The sequence below is a fragment of the Rhodnius prolixus genome, unplaced genomic scaffold (genome assembly GCF_049639745.1).
Source record: "Rhodnius prolixus isolate KJV_2025 unplaced genomic scaffold, Rpr scaffold_1, whole genome shotgun sequence".
NCBI lineage: Eukaryota > Metazoa > Arthropoda > Insecta > Hemiptera > Reduviidae > Rhodnius > Rhodnius prolixus.
In genome coordinates this window covers 33,091,912-33,109,564 of record NW_027411581.1, presented here as the reverse complement: position 1 = coordinate 33,109,564, position 17,653 = coordinate 33,091,912, and the positions used below count along the sequence as shown (strand labels likewise).

Sequence of the window (17,653 nt, the reverse complement as noted above, 5' to 3'; positions counted from 1 at the left end):
AAACCTTTTAATATCGAACATTATTCTAAGAAAAGAAGACCACAGTTTGTCGTAATCTAACTAGAACGACATCAAAGTATTTTACATAGTTTTTACTAGATCTGAACATTAAAATTAAACAAACAGAACTTTCTATGAATACTATTTAGTTACCATTGTAAGTTCTTGCTCCATTCATTCCTACCTTAAAGTAATGACAATTTTTTCAGGCGGACTTTACGTTTAGAAATACACTTCACTACAAACTTCCCTCATTAACTCACTAAATTAAATCCATCCTAAACTGGAAATCAAATCCAATTTACGTTTCTTAAATAATCATACATACTCACTTGTGTTTGCAATTAATTCAATCATAAGTGCGGAAGATAGTATAATTACTTTTAATGGTAATTTTTCCATCGAAGCACGCTTGATTTTTTGCTGACCGATTTTGGATTTTTAACCTTTACAGAGGTTGACTTAGTTGGTGAAGAGAATTTGAAATTATAAATAAATAAATAAAACGCGACGGATAAAATCAACGATATTATCCAGCAATGCCGACACAACTACATTTTCAATAGTACTTTTAACATTTAAGATTGAACAACGATTCAGTCTTTATAAACGTAGTGTAATATATACGAATAATTGTGGTGTAAAGGCAAGTACGTTTTGCATTATCTTTTTAGTAACAGTAGAACGCGCAAAACTTACCAAGTAAAGTTTTTATCCTTACACTAATTCAGCCTTATTAGCTAATCTCATCACACCTCGTCAAAGAAAGCTATGCTGGGTGAGCTATTTCCCTAAATCTGGGCTTGTGGTGAAGCTGGATTATTGCACGGACTTCCTATGCTGTATGGTAAGTTTTGCGTAAGTCCTGCCTTTACAATATTTTTGGAAAATATTTGAAAAAAAAGGAAAACATTTCGAGAAGTTGCAAACAATGACGTAACCATAGACGAGTTGATAAAACCTTTTCCCTCAGAATTTTTAACTATAGTTAATAGAGTTCCTAATTTGAGCTTCTGGATTTTTCATTTTTGGAATACTTTGCACACTAATCATACACATTACCCGCACCGGGAAAAAGTAGTGCTTGCAGACAATGCGCTGTTCGATTCAGTTTGAGATTAAGTACGGCCTTCGCCGAACGAGCAACAAAACAGGGTTGCATTTAAAAACAAATCTCTAATAGTGTTGAATATTGTGAGAGGCTAGGCAATATAAGTCATTAAAGTGCTTTAAATTCCATCTTTTATGAATCTGTTGGTCTTAAGAAGAACTCTCAAAATATTTATTTAAATATTACCCTTCACAAGTGATGATGCCATAGTGTAGGCCAGTTGCCTTATCTTCACAGATCATGCAGATCATTGGTTGGTCGTCATCCTCTTGTTCATCTGTAGAAGCAGGCAGAGATGACTTAGCACTAGGATCCAGAAGATGTTGTCCAAGTGGTTTAGCCCAGGATAGATTTAAAGCGGTAATCTGTTGAGCGCCAGGCAGTTGAGAGAGATCTCCAGCCCAAAGTCGTTCCATATTCAACGCACGGCCACTATTTCCGCTTGGGCCAGCTGGAGCACTACTTGCCGAACTTGCGCTACTACCACTTCCGGCACTTCCACAGCCGCCACTACTTTCCTGACCTGAAACGGAAATGAATAAAGAAGTAAACTCAACTTTTTTTTTTTTTGTCTACACAGCTACAGCAATTAAAACTGCTGAACGTAATCCAAAAATTGGTCTTAGTTTTATAAAAGAGTTAGTTAACTCGTGAATTTAATGTGCAACAAGTGCTTAAAGGTTTTTCAAATACATAGATTTGCTGTGGATACACTAAATCGAAATAGTTGTTTGACCTATGCACTAACTGAGCGTATAGATATCAGCGAGGCTTTTTAGTCTGTTTTTTAGTTCGGATATTTTGTAACCGTGAAACACACACAGAATCATCTAACCCTCGCATCCAAATCCGAATCCATATTCACAAAAAGCGATGTTGACAGAAAGTGTCAATGGCCTATTACTTCTTGTCGCAAGGTCATTTTTTGTTTTACCACTACTTAATTTTGCGAAAAAGCGCACTAATCAAAATCTTGCTCTGGCATATTTCCTGCCCCAGTTAGCCGAGAGACACTAGAACTACAAAAGAGTACTGGATCATTCTCTCTGTTCTCCAGTTTTGTTTTAAAAAGAACATCATCTGCGTCGCGAGTTTGGACATTTTCAGTAAAAAAAAAAAATCGATAAGACGTCAAAAATATTTTTTTATAATTTTCATCATTTTAAAAAATCTGTGATACAAAACCTGAATTTTTGAGGGGAAACAATAGAGAAAACAGCTAAAGAAAATATTTTAATAAGTACCTAATCTTTTTGAACTGTTGAAATTATAGATTATTTTTTGTATCAAAAATGGATGGGTCTAAAATTACATTTCTTTGCCTTCTAATTGAAATTTTCAACTTATTGATTTAAGGAGTAAATTGAAGCTCCCACTTATTACAGCTTTATTAATTAAATCAATAACTACCCCCAAAACGAAAGATAAAACTTAATCAAGAAAGATATATGAAAATGAGGGGAGTAAAATTGACAAACAGTTCGTGCGTATAATTTTGCTACGCAATTACTGGCAGACACGTGATCTACTCGCTAATTAGCGACGTCGTTTTTTTTTAATGGTATCTGTCACTTTTAGTTATTGCACTCTGACATGTAATAGATTATATATTTAATTAATAATATAAAATTAATTTATGAATAATAAATTAATTAAGTAATGGAGAAAAATATGCAGCGCACAAGAAGAGTTGGCTATCCTAGGTTGCGGTGGGTTGTTGGTGTTAGCGGATCGAGGAGGCCAAGGCCCACTGGTGGGTAGAGCCGGCCAACAAGAATCATATAAAAATTATTTATAAAAAAAAGTTTTAATTTTTTTAAAGGCAGCTGCGATGCGATATCTTAGAAAAATTGAAGCCAAAACTAAAATGAAGAGGATTAGAAATGCCTTGGTACGAAGTGCACTTAAAGCTAAACTTCCTGACGCACATTTTGGAAAGATTCCTGTTTGGAAGGACCCATGAATAGAATAGCGGAGAGCAAGTTGCCTCAGAAAGCACTTAAGAGCAGACTTGCGGGTAAAAGGCCGAGAGAAAGAAGGAGATTAACATAGGACAACATAAGGAAATTAAATTTTGGGCAGAAATGGGTAAATGCAACGACCTTGATGCAAGGCAGAGAGGCAGAGATCACTAGCGAAATTTAGTTCTAACTGCCATATATTCGGGTAGATGAGATGAAGAATGAAAATAAGAAGAAAAATAGGATTTTATAAGAATGCTTTCACATTTGCAACACTTTATTTACGCACGATCTATCGCGACAAGCAAAATCACAGTTTCATTTCGAAAATTACTCTTTTTCTTTCCCACCAAAAATTTCATTCTAATCTCTCTTAAAAATAGAAAACATTTTTAAGAAGACTAAATTTAATTAGTGTTCAGTCAGTACTTTACGCTTTTGTTCCAATCAGAAAGATCGGATGAAGTTAGCAAACGTACTTTACAGCAGTCTTCAAACCGAACACCAGGAAGTTGAATCCAATCTGGGTCTACACGCAGATTAACTGAGGAACATTACTGCTGAACATTATATGTCGCGTCAGCACAAGAAATTAGTGTCATTTAATTTTTTTAAATAAGTTAATAATTTGTTCCTTAATGTTAGCAACATATTTACACTTCAGATTTAAAATTAGAACGCTCTGCTATTATTATGGCAAATAAAGACCCAACTAATTTTTTCTGATTTTAGACAGTAGATCGATTTACTCTCAGCCAACACATATAACTTTTACGTAGCGTGTGTAGAAGGTTTACAACCAACGTCATTGATCGTTTTGTTTTTGAGTAAAATAACCAACCTAAAGTAAGTAAAAGTTGAGCGGCCGTTTCTTCCTGATTAGGAGGAGGCGGCCAGTTAGAGGTGGTTGGCTGTTCTTGAGGTGGAGGTTGAGACCATACCATTGTCCTGACTCCTCCCGCCTCTCCCATGATGACAGTGGGAGCTGCACGTGGTACTGTAGCGCAGGGCCTTGGAGGCCTCATTTCCGCACCGCCAATCAACTCAGGACGTACTCCATTTATCCGGACTGGTGATGGTAATGGACCTGGAGGCCAGTAATTACTACTTCCGCTGGAACTGCTGCCACTTCCTACCACCGCACTGCTAGTGTTGCTTCTACCTCCTCCTCCACCTCCACTGCCTCCACTAGGACCACCTCCATCAAATACTAGTTCCTCTTTCACTCTCACCTCGCCACTTTTCCTTCCTCCACAATCTGGAGATACTCCCCTGGAATCAAACAGAATTTACCCGTTTACTTCCTTTCAAAAGTTATGTTTTATAATTTGTAAAAATTCAAAGAAAACCAGTAATTTGTAAGATTTACTATTGGGACTAGATACCATTTTCTTTCAAACCAAACACTCGGTACTCCTTTTTTTCCAAACTGCTCTCAGGATTACTAGAAGAGAAGCACTTACCTTAGAAAGCTGTTTAGTCTGATCTACCTAACCAGTTCATTCTCGACGTTACATTCGCTACCGATTGTAGGGTCCAATAATCGCGCAAACACCCTATTTCATTTAAATACAATGAGCCTGCCCTCAATGATGCATACTGGTGACTTATTTTCTTGACATTCGACCTTTTTATCTAGCAAATCATGGTGGTAAAAGGACGATACAGTAGCGCAGTGGGATCCAACATCTCTTGCAAAGCTCCAGGGACACCTTTGAGAGGCGCATAGTTAATATTTCACTTGATGGAATGAATCCATTCGGAGTAGAAGAAAATCTTGATCAGAAGGAATGTAGTCAGTTTAGGGTTGGTAGCAATACGGAAGACGCCTATTCCCTGCCATTTATTCACGCGTAGAGTGTCGCCCTCCCGTAAATTCTGCAATTACTATTTCAAAAAGTTTCGTGCACTCTTACAAAAATGGTACACCATAATCGTGGCTACAATGGTTGCCAGAAACACGTGCTATTCATTGCTGAATTGGCTCCTCTCGTATCGCAAGAGTCCTGACCACGGACTCTTAACGGTAAAAGACAGAAATAACAGCAGCTAACAATCCTTTTACGCTGCGATTCATTCAGATAATTGTGTTTTTTTTTTTTAATTTCTCGGGAAATTCAGACAATCTAGTAATTTAGTTTTATACAAAAGAAAGATTAATTTTAATTGTAAATGTATGTTATACCGATGAGTGTTTTATTCATGAATATAGGTAAAGATTTGTCCATCGATCACTCCGTTCATATTTTGACGGGGAAAAAATTAATTTCTTTTCGATGAAATTAATGAATAATTAATATTAATAATTTATTTAATGAATAATAAGTAGATGCGAACATGAACTGCTCTTACTGGATGAATTGTGTTTTCTCAAATCTCAACTAAGAAGGAAACATAAAGAGTGGAAATTGTTACAACTATTGGAAAGTGAAGGTGATTGGGCGGAGTAAAGCTGTGACGCGCCGGTTATGGCAGTACACGGGCTTAACCTTGTCCTTAAACTGAGCCTGAAAAGCTAGACCAATCACTAGAAGAGACAAATTCTTTTTTTCTACACCAAAATGTTGTTCGATGTTCGTTCTATACCCATAAAATTGCTGCTGAATTAACAAACTACAAAATTTTCTTCAAAAATTTCACTGCGTGAATATCGACAAGAAAAGATTCGCGTTTTATCGTGAAACGCAAGTTTCAGTTATCTAGGTATTTGGATTTTCTGCTGAAGAAACTCTGTTTTGTTCAGGTCAGTGGTTTCCAACGGTTTTTTTAATAGAACCTTTTAAGCAGGACTTCAACCTAACCTTAGATTATTCTATCCAGAATTTGAATTTGTTTTTTAAGCATTATTGTTTATAACCTGAAATTCACTATCCTATTGCTGTTCTTCCGAACAACACTCTGACATTTACTGGGAGGTTACCAGTTCGGGCAAAGGAAATGCAGTTTTCGAGAAATGTTCTGTTTTTCATAATGTTCAGTTCTTTTTTTATCGATAAAAGAGCAAGCAATAAGAAATTATGCCAACACTTTCAGCATTAGGTCGTTTAAGTGAATAACTTTTGAAATTATTTCAAGTATATTTATTTTCCAACGGCTAGTAACCTCTCAAAGGCAACCGTCACCTGTTAAAAAACTGTTCATGTAGATTTCTTTTTAACTTTGTTTGTACTTTTTGGGTTTCCGGTTAAAAGGTTTTGACCAATACCTTCCTGACTTCCTGTGACCCGAATTGATGGTCATGTTTTTGACGTTCTCCAATTTTTCGTTGTTTTATATTTTGTCAGACACTCGCTCTCTCTTTAAATCTCTTCTAAAATACTAAAAACAGTTCATTTTTTTTCTAGTAATTAATCAAGTAAGTTTAGTATTTTTTTTCTCAATTAAACACAATTTTTTCACAACAGTTCAGTTACAACTTAAACCTAGATTAAAAGACCTAATGAATTAATTATTTAAATAATTGATAAAATTATAGCCTTCTACTGGGTGAATCAGTAAGTAATGTCCATAGGCCTACTGTGTGCAGTACATCTAAATACATCTAAACATTACTTTTTTGAAATAAAAATGTGATTACTCAGAAAGTTTCAGTTCGAATTCGATTCTGATGACACGGTTAGAAAGACAGATAAATTATCTAAACATTGACACCATGTCGAAGCATAAATTATTCTCCAAACAGCCTCAATCTTCCTCCGGATACTGGAAAAATAAAAGTAATTTTACTTGTTTAAAATATTTCTTAACATTTTCTCAAATATTACAGAGAGATCAGAAGTAAATGTTTAAAATGCGATTTGTAACCTTTGACTTCCTTATTTTAAGAAAGCCTACTTTAAAAATTGACTACTGGTCCATCTAAAAGAGTTTTCAATGAATTAAACCACTTAAACTTGATAAACTGAACACTGTTGTGTGCTCGTGAACACGTTTTCTTGCAAAAAACAAACGTAATTTCTCGTACGAAGATAAAAGGAATCCTGGAAAATGATGTACCGTTTGAAAGCCCATTAAACAAGGAAACTTGTATAAAAAGTGCCAGCACCTAGGTCTGATAATGGTCACATAAGAGCCTAATGAGTTTTCTTCAAAAATTTCGATTACTTTTATTTTTCCAGTATCCAGGAGGAAGATTGAGGCTGTTTGGAGAATAACTGATGCTTCAAAATGGTGTCAATTTTTAGGAAATTTATCTATCTTTCTAACTGTGTCATCAGAATCGAATTCGGACTAAAACTTTCTGAGTAATAACATTTTTATTGGAAAAAAGTAATGCTTTTTTAAAAAAAATTTAAAGCGACGTCACTCAAGAATAGTGGAAAATATGAAGTTGGCCAATACGTCATTGAACTCCACTTTAGATGTACTACACACAGTAGGCCTATGGACATTAGTTACTGGTTCACCCTGTTTATTTATTTTTGTAAGTTAGGTTGTTTTGACGCCTTAATCGTCCTCTTTAGCTACAAATGTCATTAAAACAAACTGATAGAAAAGTCCATTTTTACTGTTTGAGATAATTAAACACGGAAATAAATATATTGAGATTTTAAATTAAGATTATTTTATTTTACACATTTTAAAAACATTTTACGTTAATGCTAATAATTCTAAAATTTTGAACTATACAGGGCAAAGTGTGAGAATATAATAGAAACATATTAATTGTTGGCGGTTGTTGGTGCTCTAAATCAATATCCCTGAATTATTCTGAATCCCTGATCGCCAAGGGTTTTCTGCAGACAAAGCCATAATAGTTAGCTGATTATTGGTAGGGAATTCGCTATTCTAGACAATATTAAGCATACTTTATCCGTCCTAGCATGTTTTTTTTCCCTGGCCGGTTTCTGATATTCTTCCATTATCAGATATATAGTATTAACATTTTTAAGAGTATTTTTTCACCCAAAAAGCCAAAATAATGACATTAGTATTAACTAAAATGATACAAAAAAAAACCCTTGGCCAGTTCTTAATTACAAGTTACCTCCGTCACACATAGTGTAGCGACAGATGGACAAAAACCTTGTCATAATTACATTTTATTATTCTAACAGAAAAATTCTTACGAATGAAAATGGCCAGTATAAGGGTCTGCGACATTTAATAAATTCTAAAAAAAATATTAATGCAGTAAAATTACTTGAATGATATTAGGACGAAAAAATAACTGCCTGTTTCAGTCATGATTTGTTATTTTGCCGAGCTTTCAATCTAGGGGCTAGGTCATCTTCAGAGCCCAGAGAAACTGAAAACGTGGATATTTCTTCCTATTGGATTAATGAATCAGCCATAAAAAACAATGAACAGTAATTAAATGATATTAATGAAGTTTGTATTAAATATTAGGTTACCTGCTAATTTCTGTACCTTTTAGAGTTTAAAATCAACCCTTATACTTAACTTTCTAAACTGTAAGCTCTTGTTAAAAAGTATTTATAAATATACTGCAGTTGTGAAAACACAATTAAAAAAAAAAAATTAATTTCATTAACAAAACTACTTTAAAGTTTAAATACTATACTTGACCGGAAGAAATCCTACTCAATGCTTACATCACCAAAAAACACTTTGGGACAATCACATTTAGGAAATTCTGAAATCGATTTGTTTAATCAAAACATTTTTCTTTAGAATGAAACAACGGAAAAAGAAGAATTAATGGTAATAGTTATTTATTTAACAAGTGTGGAAAGTAGTACTTTTCCTCACGCGAGGCAGGGTTTGCACGCTCGAGCGAGCGAAGCGAGGCGAGTGCAAGTGCTAATAACCGAGTGTGAAAAAAATACTTTACACTCGAATTAAATATTATATTTTTTCTGCAACCATTAGGGTTATTAAGTAAAAAAAAAAACTAAACAGGAATCACTAGAATCCATTTTAAATTCCTATAAGGTAACACTATAACCTTTTTAACTGTTATAATTAAAAATATCTAATTATTTATTAAAGTATTATTTTTATTTCTATATTCCTTTCAATTTTTATTTTATTTTTTTAATATTCGTTTTTTAATTATTTAGATAAAATAAATTTAAATAAGCTTATTAAAGTTTTACAGAAAATATTTAATAACAAAACTTCTTATATCAAGGAAGCACAATAAAGTTTTTCCACTCACTAGTGAGGAAAGTGATACTAATAGGAATTTTTCCCCACTAGTGAGGTAAAGTTGGGCATTACACAGCTGATTTTAATTGAGTTAATGAGAACATTCCTACATGGTTGCAGAAAAAATACATTTTTATTTTACTGGAAAATATGTCTAGGAAAAATATCTTCTAATTTTCCTGAAAATACTTCAAAGAAACTAAAAAAAAAATATTTTCCTCGAGCAGGGGACGTTTTTAGATCATTGTGTATGGTACAGGCAGTTGAGTAAATTTTGTTTCAAACAAGAAATTTTATTGGGCAACGTTTTGGGCAACATTGGTGCTCTTCATTTCAGAACTTCTGGAAATTGATAACAGAATATATACGAAATGTTTGAGATATGCGATAAAGTAAACTAACCAGAAAAATAAAAATAAAGTAAAAAACCTAAAACAGAAAATTAGATTGGAAAGCATATTGGGATATAATTGAAAAATTAAAATTATATTTAATTTATAAAAAAATACAAAGCAAAATAATTGAGAATAGATTAGATAGCTTGGGAGTTGAAGAGTTGCGTCGTTGAATAATATTCCAAAATGTTCCTTAATAAATGAACTCGCAACTAATAATTTCTGTTATCAATATCTAGAAGCTCTTGATGAAGGACACCAATAAAACGGTGACTGTTTTTTTCTTTTTAAATGAAGGCATTCTCTGGCCATTGTCGAACATTCTTCTTCGGCCTAACAAATTATGAAACAATTTTGCAGGAGTTTTCTAACTAAATAAGAATTAGTTTAAGTTACGGAAGGAAATTCTATTTTATAAAATTATCCGTTAATATTAAGAAATTACCAGAACAATTAAGGATTTGTTGAGTGTGTTAGATAACAAATTACTTACAGCCTCCCAAAATAATCACTGAATTTTTTTTTATTTAAATAGCGCACACAATTTCATAATTGAACTACTTTCAATACACGTTTAGTGATTCAAGCGAATTGAAAGTAAACAAAATTTATTCCACAGTTTCCAATCAAAACGTTTTCATAACAATGAGGTGAAAGTCACTAACAATAGTTAGTTAAACCTTATCAGCCAACCGTAAGTTGTAAATTATAAAAGGAGTAAAAACTTAAGTATCTTTGTTGGCTCAAAATAAAGTAACAATTATAACGCAAATTATAACATTTATTTATAGAGTTTGAATTTATTTATTTAGTAAATACAACCAGTAAATGAGAAGAGTATGATGAACTGGTGCGGGAGGAGAGCAGGAGGAGAGAAACTACCCAGCGGTAGCACTCTCTATAGGAGAAGGATGACGTTTAGGGGTCTTCAAACTGCGATGAAGTCGCGGGGCCATCGGCGATTCGGTCGGCGAGGAGGATTATTAAGAATGTCAGAGGAAGCGAGAGACAGTACAAGAGGATTGGAGCTAGTCGAGAGAGTAGTACGGAATTTTCGGTATTTTGTCTTGGCAAGTTGGTCTATGAAGGGAATGTTGAGGTCGTTGTGAAGAGTAAGGTTAGTCACGTAGAAAGGAGCGTCAGCTATCTATCGAAGGAGTTTTGACTGAAATGTTTATACAGTCCGTATGTTTGTAGGTTTGGCTGAACCCCACAGCTCTTGTCCGTAAGTCCACATAGGTTTGAGGATAGTGTTGTATATTAAGCGTTTGAGTTCAATGGGTAATTTAGAGCGTCGTCCAAGTAGTCTGTAAAACAGTTTTGCACGTTTCGTCATTGCTTGTCTTTTAAGTATAGTATGTAGGTTCCAAGTGAGTCGTTTGTCTATGTAGAGCCCAAGGTAGCGCACCACATCTGTACAAGGAAGAGGATTGCTGTTGAAGAGGACAGGTGGACAGGAGCCCCGCCGGAGAGTAAACGTGGAAACTGTGGCATAAATATGATGGTCACCCAAAACCGTATTCTCTGATGCAACTTTACAGAGGATAGTCTAACTCCCTTCCTTCAGAAGTGCCATTAATAGAATTTCCCCAGGAAAACGGTTCAAGTAAAAGACGTAGACCGCCGCAGCGTGATTACAATGAGTTTTCATTGTTTAAAGAAAATTTTTGAGATAATTTTTTTAAAAAAAGTGAAAACTCCGTTCAGTTAAGCGACACTTCCGGAAAAGACATTTTGGTCCCTACAAGTCCCCGGAGTCCCCCTAGTGGGTCCAGGTTTCAGCTTCCTGCAATTTTAAGTTTTTTGTATAATAACTCACGGACCACTTTCTAAAAACCTTTTTTTTTGGGGGGGGTTACTTAAAAACGCATATTTCTTGTGAAAAGTTGAAATTGAAACTTGGACCAAGAATTCGAAATTTTAAATAAAATAAGTTGGTACCTTGAAAACTGTAGTAAGAATCTTGAGGGAAGTGGTAGCTTATTGGACAAACTTTGTTTACAATCTGCATGTAAATATATACAATGGTGATGCTGTGTAGATGGTGCATAAAGAGCAGGAGGAGAGGAACTACCCAGAGGTAGCTCTCTCTTCAGGGTATAGATAATAATGGTGACGATGATCTAAAGCTTTTGTCTAAGTTCACATGGTGTAGCGCCCCAAGACACACAAAAATAATATCTACACTCACACACTCACACTTACCAGTTTACAAAATACATTTTGGGATTCAAGAGACCATAACACGTGTAATTTTGGTGAAAACATGATATTGGGAGTAAGCGATAGTAAATAGTACTTCCGCTCCAGCGATTCAAATTTGGACTCTTGATTACACTTTTAGTTCCTTTTAACATTACTTAGATGATGTGACCATAAGTTACACTCAAGTATCATGTTACAGGAAACTCTAAACCCTTTCTCTCCACAAAGTACAATGAATTTCGTTGGAGAACGTCACAAATAGGAGTGATCGATTGTTTTCACGCATTCGATGAGTGTTCGATTGTAAAGTAAATCATTTTAACTGTTTTCAAGAAAAATTTAAAAATCAGCAACGTCATTTCTGGTTAACTGATTACGTTATGACACCTAAACTCACCAATTTGAATGTTTTGCAATTTTCACTTTTGAGTTGTGGCCATTACATATTGCCAATTGGAAGATTTCTTTAGTAATTACTATGCTGCAGCAAAGGTACAATAATATAGAGCTTAGTATGAAGTAATAGAGTAGCAGGGTGCATTCATTACTGCGCATTAGAAACATTGAAGGATAAATGTCGGAATATTATTACTATGAAGGTGAACTTCTTAAAAAAAGTTAGTTCCGAATTACTTTTAATATTTCAAGGGAAAGGACAAAGAACACATACTAAAGTTACCATATTTATATTTTAATCAATAATTAAAATTTGTTATTTCAATCACATTACTTAATAACTATTAAGTTAATAGCTTCAGTAACCATTACTTATATTGCTTACTCGTATTTGCTTTACTGTCTACACTCCTTGTAAACATTCTTAGATAAAAAAAAAATTAGTTTAATCGAACCCCTCGCATTTTAGGCATATTTTTTACAAAGTTTCAAAGAAAAAACTGATTATCTAATTTCGTTTACATCAAATAAAAAAAATGACAAAGTAATTGATAACAGAAAGTTCAAAATGTGGGCAGGAAAATGTGCTCGCCATGGCGGACATCTTAGATTATACCCGTCATAGCACACATGTTTATTGCAACCCTGACCGGTTTCGGTGATTCATCCATTATCAGAGATGGATTAATCCGTTTTGTCTAGAGCCAGTAATCGGCAACCCATAGGTTGTGACCCCATAAGCGGGTCACTGGGAGAATTTTAGTGACCTAGTAAACAATTCTTTAATTATTACGATCGGTAAGTATTCTTTTAGAAGACACTTGAAACCACTGATGAATATCATTTAAGCATGATTGCTACATGTTGGGCATCACTTCCTTCCAAGTTTTCTTCGGTAAAGAATGGTTGGTTTCGCTTTACAATCAGCTTTTTGGATCCAGCTACTCATGTGAACAAGTATTTTCCCCACAATGAAATCCATTCTCGGTTCATCGCGGAACAGATTAACTAACAAAAATTCAGAATCAAGTGTTCTTTTAAAACTAACCATTACCCAAATATGTATCTCAAAGCTTGCAGGGATAATGAAACAGCATCAAGGAAGTCATTAAAATGATTAAATTTTCTTAATTAAATAGGGTTTCATTTTATTTACATGGTTTTTACTTATCTGCTAACATTTTATAATTTCTTTCAAGTTATAAATAAGTATTTGTTGATAATAAATTTGTACTTATCTATTTAAGGTATATCGGATTATCCCATCTGTAATTTTGTTTTGTATTTTCTATACTCTGAGATAATATGTAAACTAAAATAGTAATAATGTGACCCACCAGCAAAATGTTTTGTGAAAAAAAATTGAAATATGACCCACTTGCAAGAAACGTTGCCGATCACTGGCTGTAGATAACATATTTCTACTTCCTTTACGCTACCTACTGGCGCTACACTTGCAGACTGAGTGAGCGAACTTACATGGATATGTGTGTTATTTAAAATGTTAACGAACTGTTTACATTATGGTTAATACATTTTTAAAAACATTCTGCCTTTTAATTTTATATTAAGCCTAATTATGGAAGAATTAGGGGTGAAGTAAATGTTAATTTGTATAGGAAATATTTTAAAAACATATTTAGGGAAATTCGTAATTATTTAGTTTAGGGAAACTAAATAATTATTATTCATAGTGGAATGAGAACTGAAGTTAACCCCAAGTTGTTCTTTGGGTAAAAAAATTGCACACACCTGCACTAGACCATATTGTAGTTGGCGTTCATTTAATTTTTAACACATTCAAGCACTATGAGCAATTTTAGTTCTACTCTCAAGCCTAATATCATGAATCTTGCTAATGGTGGCTGATCTGATTTTAAAAGGGACCCTCAGGAGAGAAATTCCTTAATAATTCCAACTTTCCAAGCTCTTTGATCCTCGCTGGCCCTTAAAGGAAACTTGGTTCGTTGTAATATTTATTAAGTAAAATGACTCGACTGTTTTCAGTGGCCTTCAGCACCCTCGCCCTTCGCTAATGTTCACTTAAAATAGGCCAACAATAAAGTTGCATTTAATACACAGTGAACAGCAGATACTTTTCTAGTGTCCAGTGCATCGTTTTCAATACAAAAACATCTAATTAAAAGTTTTATTAAAATAGAATGCGTAAGAGAGAGAGCAATGTACCTGATGATAGAAGAAGGTGGTGGCGTAATGGACGGTTGGTCCATCTTGCAGGGCGATCCCGGTCCTCCGAGATCCGGCGATGAAGTACTTGTCTCTGCCACGCTTTCTCCTGCAAAATTACATTCACCATTATAATGATAATCTTATACAGTGCAGTCTGAGGCAATGCACACCGTGTACGCCCAGGTGTATCTGTATCTATGGTCAAAATAAACCCTTTAAAATAATAATAAATCATGTATCGTCCACGAAATTTTTTTAATCGATTTAATTATAATGAAATTACCCTAATTTCTAAAGATTTGCAGGAGAGAAATGTTTCAATTATCAAGGTAGACAAATAACAGACAAACCCTAATTACTATAAATTTAAAATTACATAAAGATACGTATGAAAAAAGGCACAGAATTTGTTATAAATAATCATTAAAATATCAATTAGAGGTAATATTTTAAGCCCTGAAACTGGGCCGGTAGTCGTTTGTGAAGCTCCATGAATTGTCCGTAAACATTACCTTATTTAAACATATAAATAGTGTAATATAAACTTCAATTTTGTCTAACGATTTTCGAGATTATGTTAGCAACAGAGATGAAATACGTTCCAAGTAATATTTTGAAAGCAGAAAGAGGTTTTAGTGCAATGAAAATATTATTGATTTAAAAAGAAATAGATTACTGGTGGACTAAACAAGACATTTAATGTTAGAGTAATATTTGAATTTATGCAATACAGTAAATCCTGACAGAAAGAAGACACCAATTGTCTAGTGATTGTGTAGTAAAACGAAAAATTGCCGATGCAACAAGTAGAAATTATTAGATTAATTAGCAATCGCTAATACAGTAAATATTATTTATATATCATAACCTTCATTACTTCATTTACCGGAGCTGATAATTTGGAGCATCACCTCTCAGTGGAAGTACATTTCATTTGTAATGTAACGAAATTTGTATGGTATTAAAAATAAAAAAAGTTATTTTTTTTATCTGTAAAATGTAAACAACCCATCTTTTATCTTCAAAAATCCAATTTAGGATTTGTATAGCGCAGAAAGGTTTAAATGCTTGCTTTTTGCGAGATAGTATGAGTAAGTTCTGGTAATCACAGCACAATAAGTAGGAACTCCTGATCCTACCTCTCCAATCCGCTTGGAGGCGGTGCTACGAGTATGATCGACTACTTCCGACGACTGGAGGACATTGCTAAGACACTCACAAACTAATCCTAGATCTAAGGACGAACTTGACTGTGGCGTAAACAGGATAACATTTGCTTCAATTTGAAGGAACCCTTATAAGATTAAGAGATTTTCGGGTATAAACTTAAAAGTTGAATTGAACTCAGTGCTTACTGTGATCTGAAAGGGCAAAACAAAAGCAAAGAAAAAGTTCTGTCCTTACAATAATCTATCTTCCTCCAATAACCAAGTCTTTGGGGGCATAACAGCTCAACCTTACCTTAACGACGAGCTGTGGAGGAGATAGCAAACTAGAAACAACATTACAACTAAGGAACAACTAGGCTAGAAATAACAGCAGATCTACCGTTCGAAATTACTAAAATAAACCTTAGCTCTATTCGCCTTTCTACCATCATTAATTTTCATTACAATAGTTTCTTAGTACAGAATTGTTATTTAGTATAAGTCTAGTGAAGTATATCCTAGTGTTTTTTCTTTAATTTCTCTAACTTAGTATAGTTTTAACATTTAACACTCTTAAAGTCTAGATATTTCTTTATCAATTATAATTTTTATATCTATTCTTTCCCTTGTAGTTTCAGTTTTGGAACAGAACACCTCGCAGGCACTTTCAAAATAAATTCACTAGGAAAAAATGTTTCAAATAAAAGTACGAGGGTCGTTTGAAAAGTCCGTGCAAAGTCAGAGATAGCACCACTAGCGCGTATCGAGTTTATGTTTAGTTAGTAGCATCTCTTGGAAGAACACACACCAAGTTTCAGCCAGATCGGTCTATTTCTTTGTGTTTGGCATTCGTTTGAATCGAGGAAGTCGAGTGATTTTCAAAAAATGGACGAAAAAGAATTTCGTGTGTTGATTAAACACTACTTTATGAAAGGCAAAACGCCTGAGGAGACTAAAGAGAAGCTTGATAGACATTATGGTGACTCTGCACCTTCGATTAGAACAGTTTATAAGTGGTTTCAAAATTTTCGGAGTGGCCATATGGGCACAAGTGACGCTGAACGTTCTGGACGCCCTGTTAAGGTTACTACTCCAGAAATCATTGATAAAATCCATGATATGGTGATGGATGACAGAAGAGTGAAGGTGCGTGAGATTGCTAGTGCTGTGGGCATCTCGAATGAACGGGTACATAATATTTTGCATCAACATTTGGACATGACAAAGCTATCCGCAAGATGGGTGTCGCGATTGCTCACGCTTGACCAAAAACGAAATCGTGTGAAGTGTTGCAAGGACGGTTTGCAGCTGTTTCAGAAGAATCCGCAGGACTTTAAGCGTCGTTTCGTCACTGTGGATGAAACATGGATACATCACTACACTCCTGAGACCAAAGAACAATCTAAACAATGGGTTACCAAGGGGGAATCTGCGCCAAAAAAGGCGAAGACCGTTCCTTCGGACGGAAAGATTATGGCGACTGTGTTTTGGGATTCGCAAGAAATAATCCTCATCGACTATCTGGAAAAGGGTAAAACTATTACAGGTGCATCTTATTCATCGTTAATGGACCGTTTGAAAACCGAGCTGCAAGAAAAACGCCCACGATTGGCCCACAAAAAAGTCCTTTTCCATCACGACAACGCACCAGCTCACACCTCAGCAGTTGTGGTCGCAAAATTAATGGAAATAGGGTTCCAACTCGTTTCACATCCCCTCTATTCTCCAGACTTGGCTCCCTCGAACTACTATTTGTTCCCCAATATGAAGAAATGGCTGGCGGGGAAAAGATTATATTCAAACGAGGAGGTGATTGCAGAAACGAATGGCTATTTTTCAGACTTGGACAAATCCTATTATTCGGAAGGGATCAACAAACTAGAGCAGCGTTGGACGAAGTGTATAAGCCTAAAAGGAGACTATGTTGAAAAATAAAAAAGGTTTACCCCAAAAAATTAAGTAGTTTTTATTTTTGCACGGACTTTTCAAACGACCCTCGTAAGTATGTGGTGGCAAATGGCAGAAAGAACTTTCAATGCTGCGTCAGAGACTGTTGGAAAACTCTTTATTGACTCCAATCCAATCCCTCGTAAAAGGCATGTTGGGAATATAACAATCGAAGTTAGAGAAAATTCT

The 17,653-nt window shown here is 34.6% G+C and overlaps 1 protein-coding gene across 4 annotated transcripts in view; it reads right to left on the bottom strand.

The window, feature by feature from the left end:
- Hr4 (nuclear hormone receptor 4) overlaps positions 1 to 17,653 on the bottom strand; it is a 370,802-nt gene that overhangs the window by 21,780 nt on the left and 331,369 nt on the right. For all 4 annotated transcript variants that reach the window (XM_074137740.1, XM_074137713.1, XM_074137723.1 and 1 more), the window contains 3 exons: positions 14,367 to 14,475; positions 3,914 to 4,344; positions 1,298 to 1,634 (listed from right to left, as the gene is read on the bottom strand). In XM_074137740.1, coding sequence (XP_073993841.1) covers positions 1,298 to 1,634; positions 3,914 to 4,344; positions 14,367 to 14,475 — 877 coding nt within the window. The remainder of the gene's footprint in view (positions 1 to 1,297; positions 1,635 to 3,913; positions 4,345 to 14,366; positions 14,476 to 17,653) is intronic.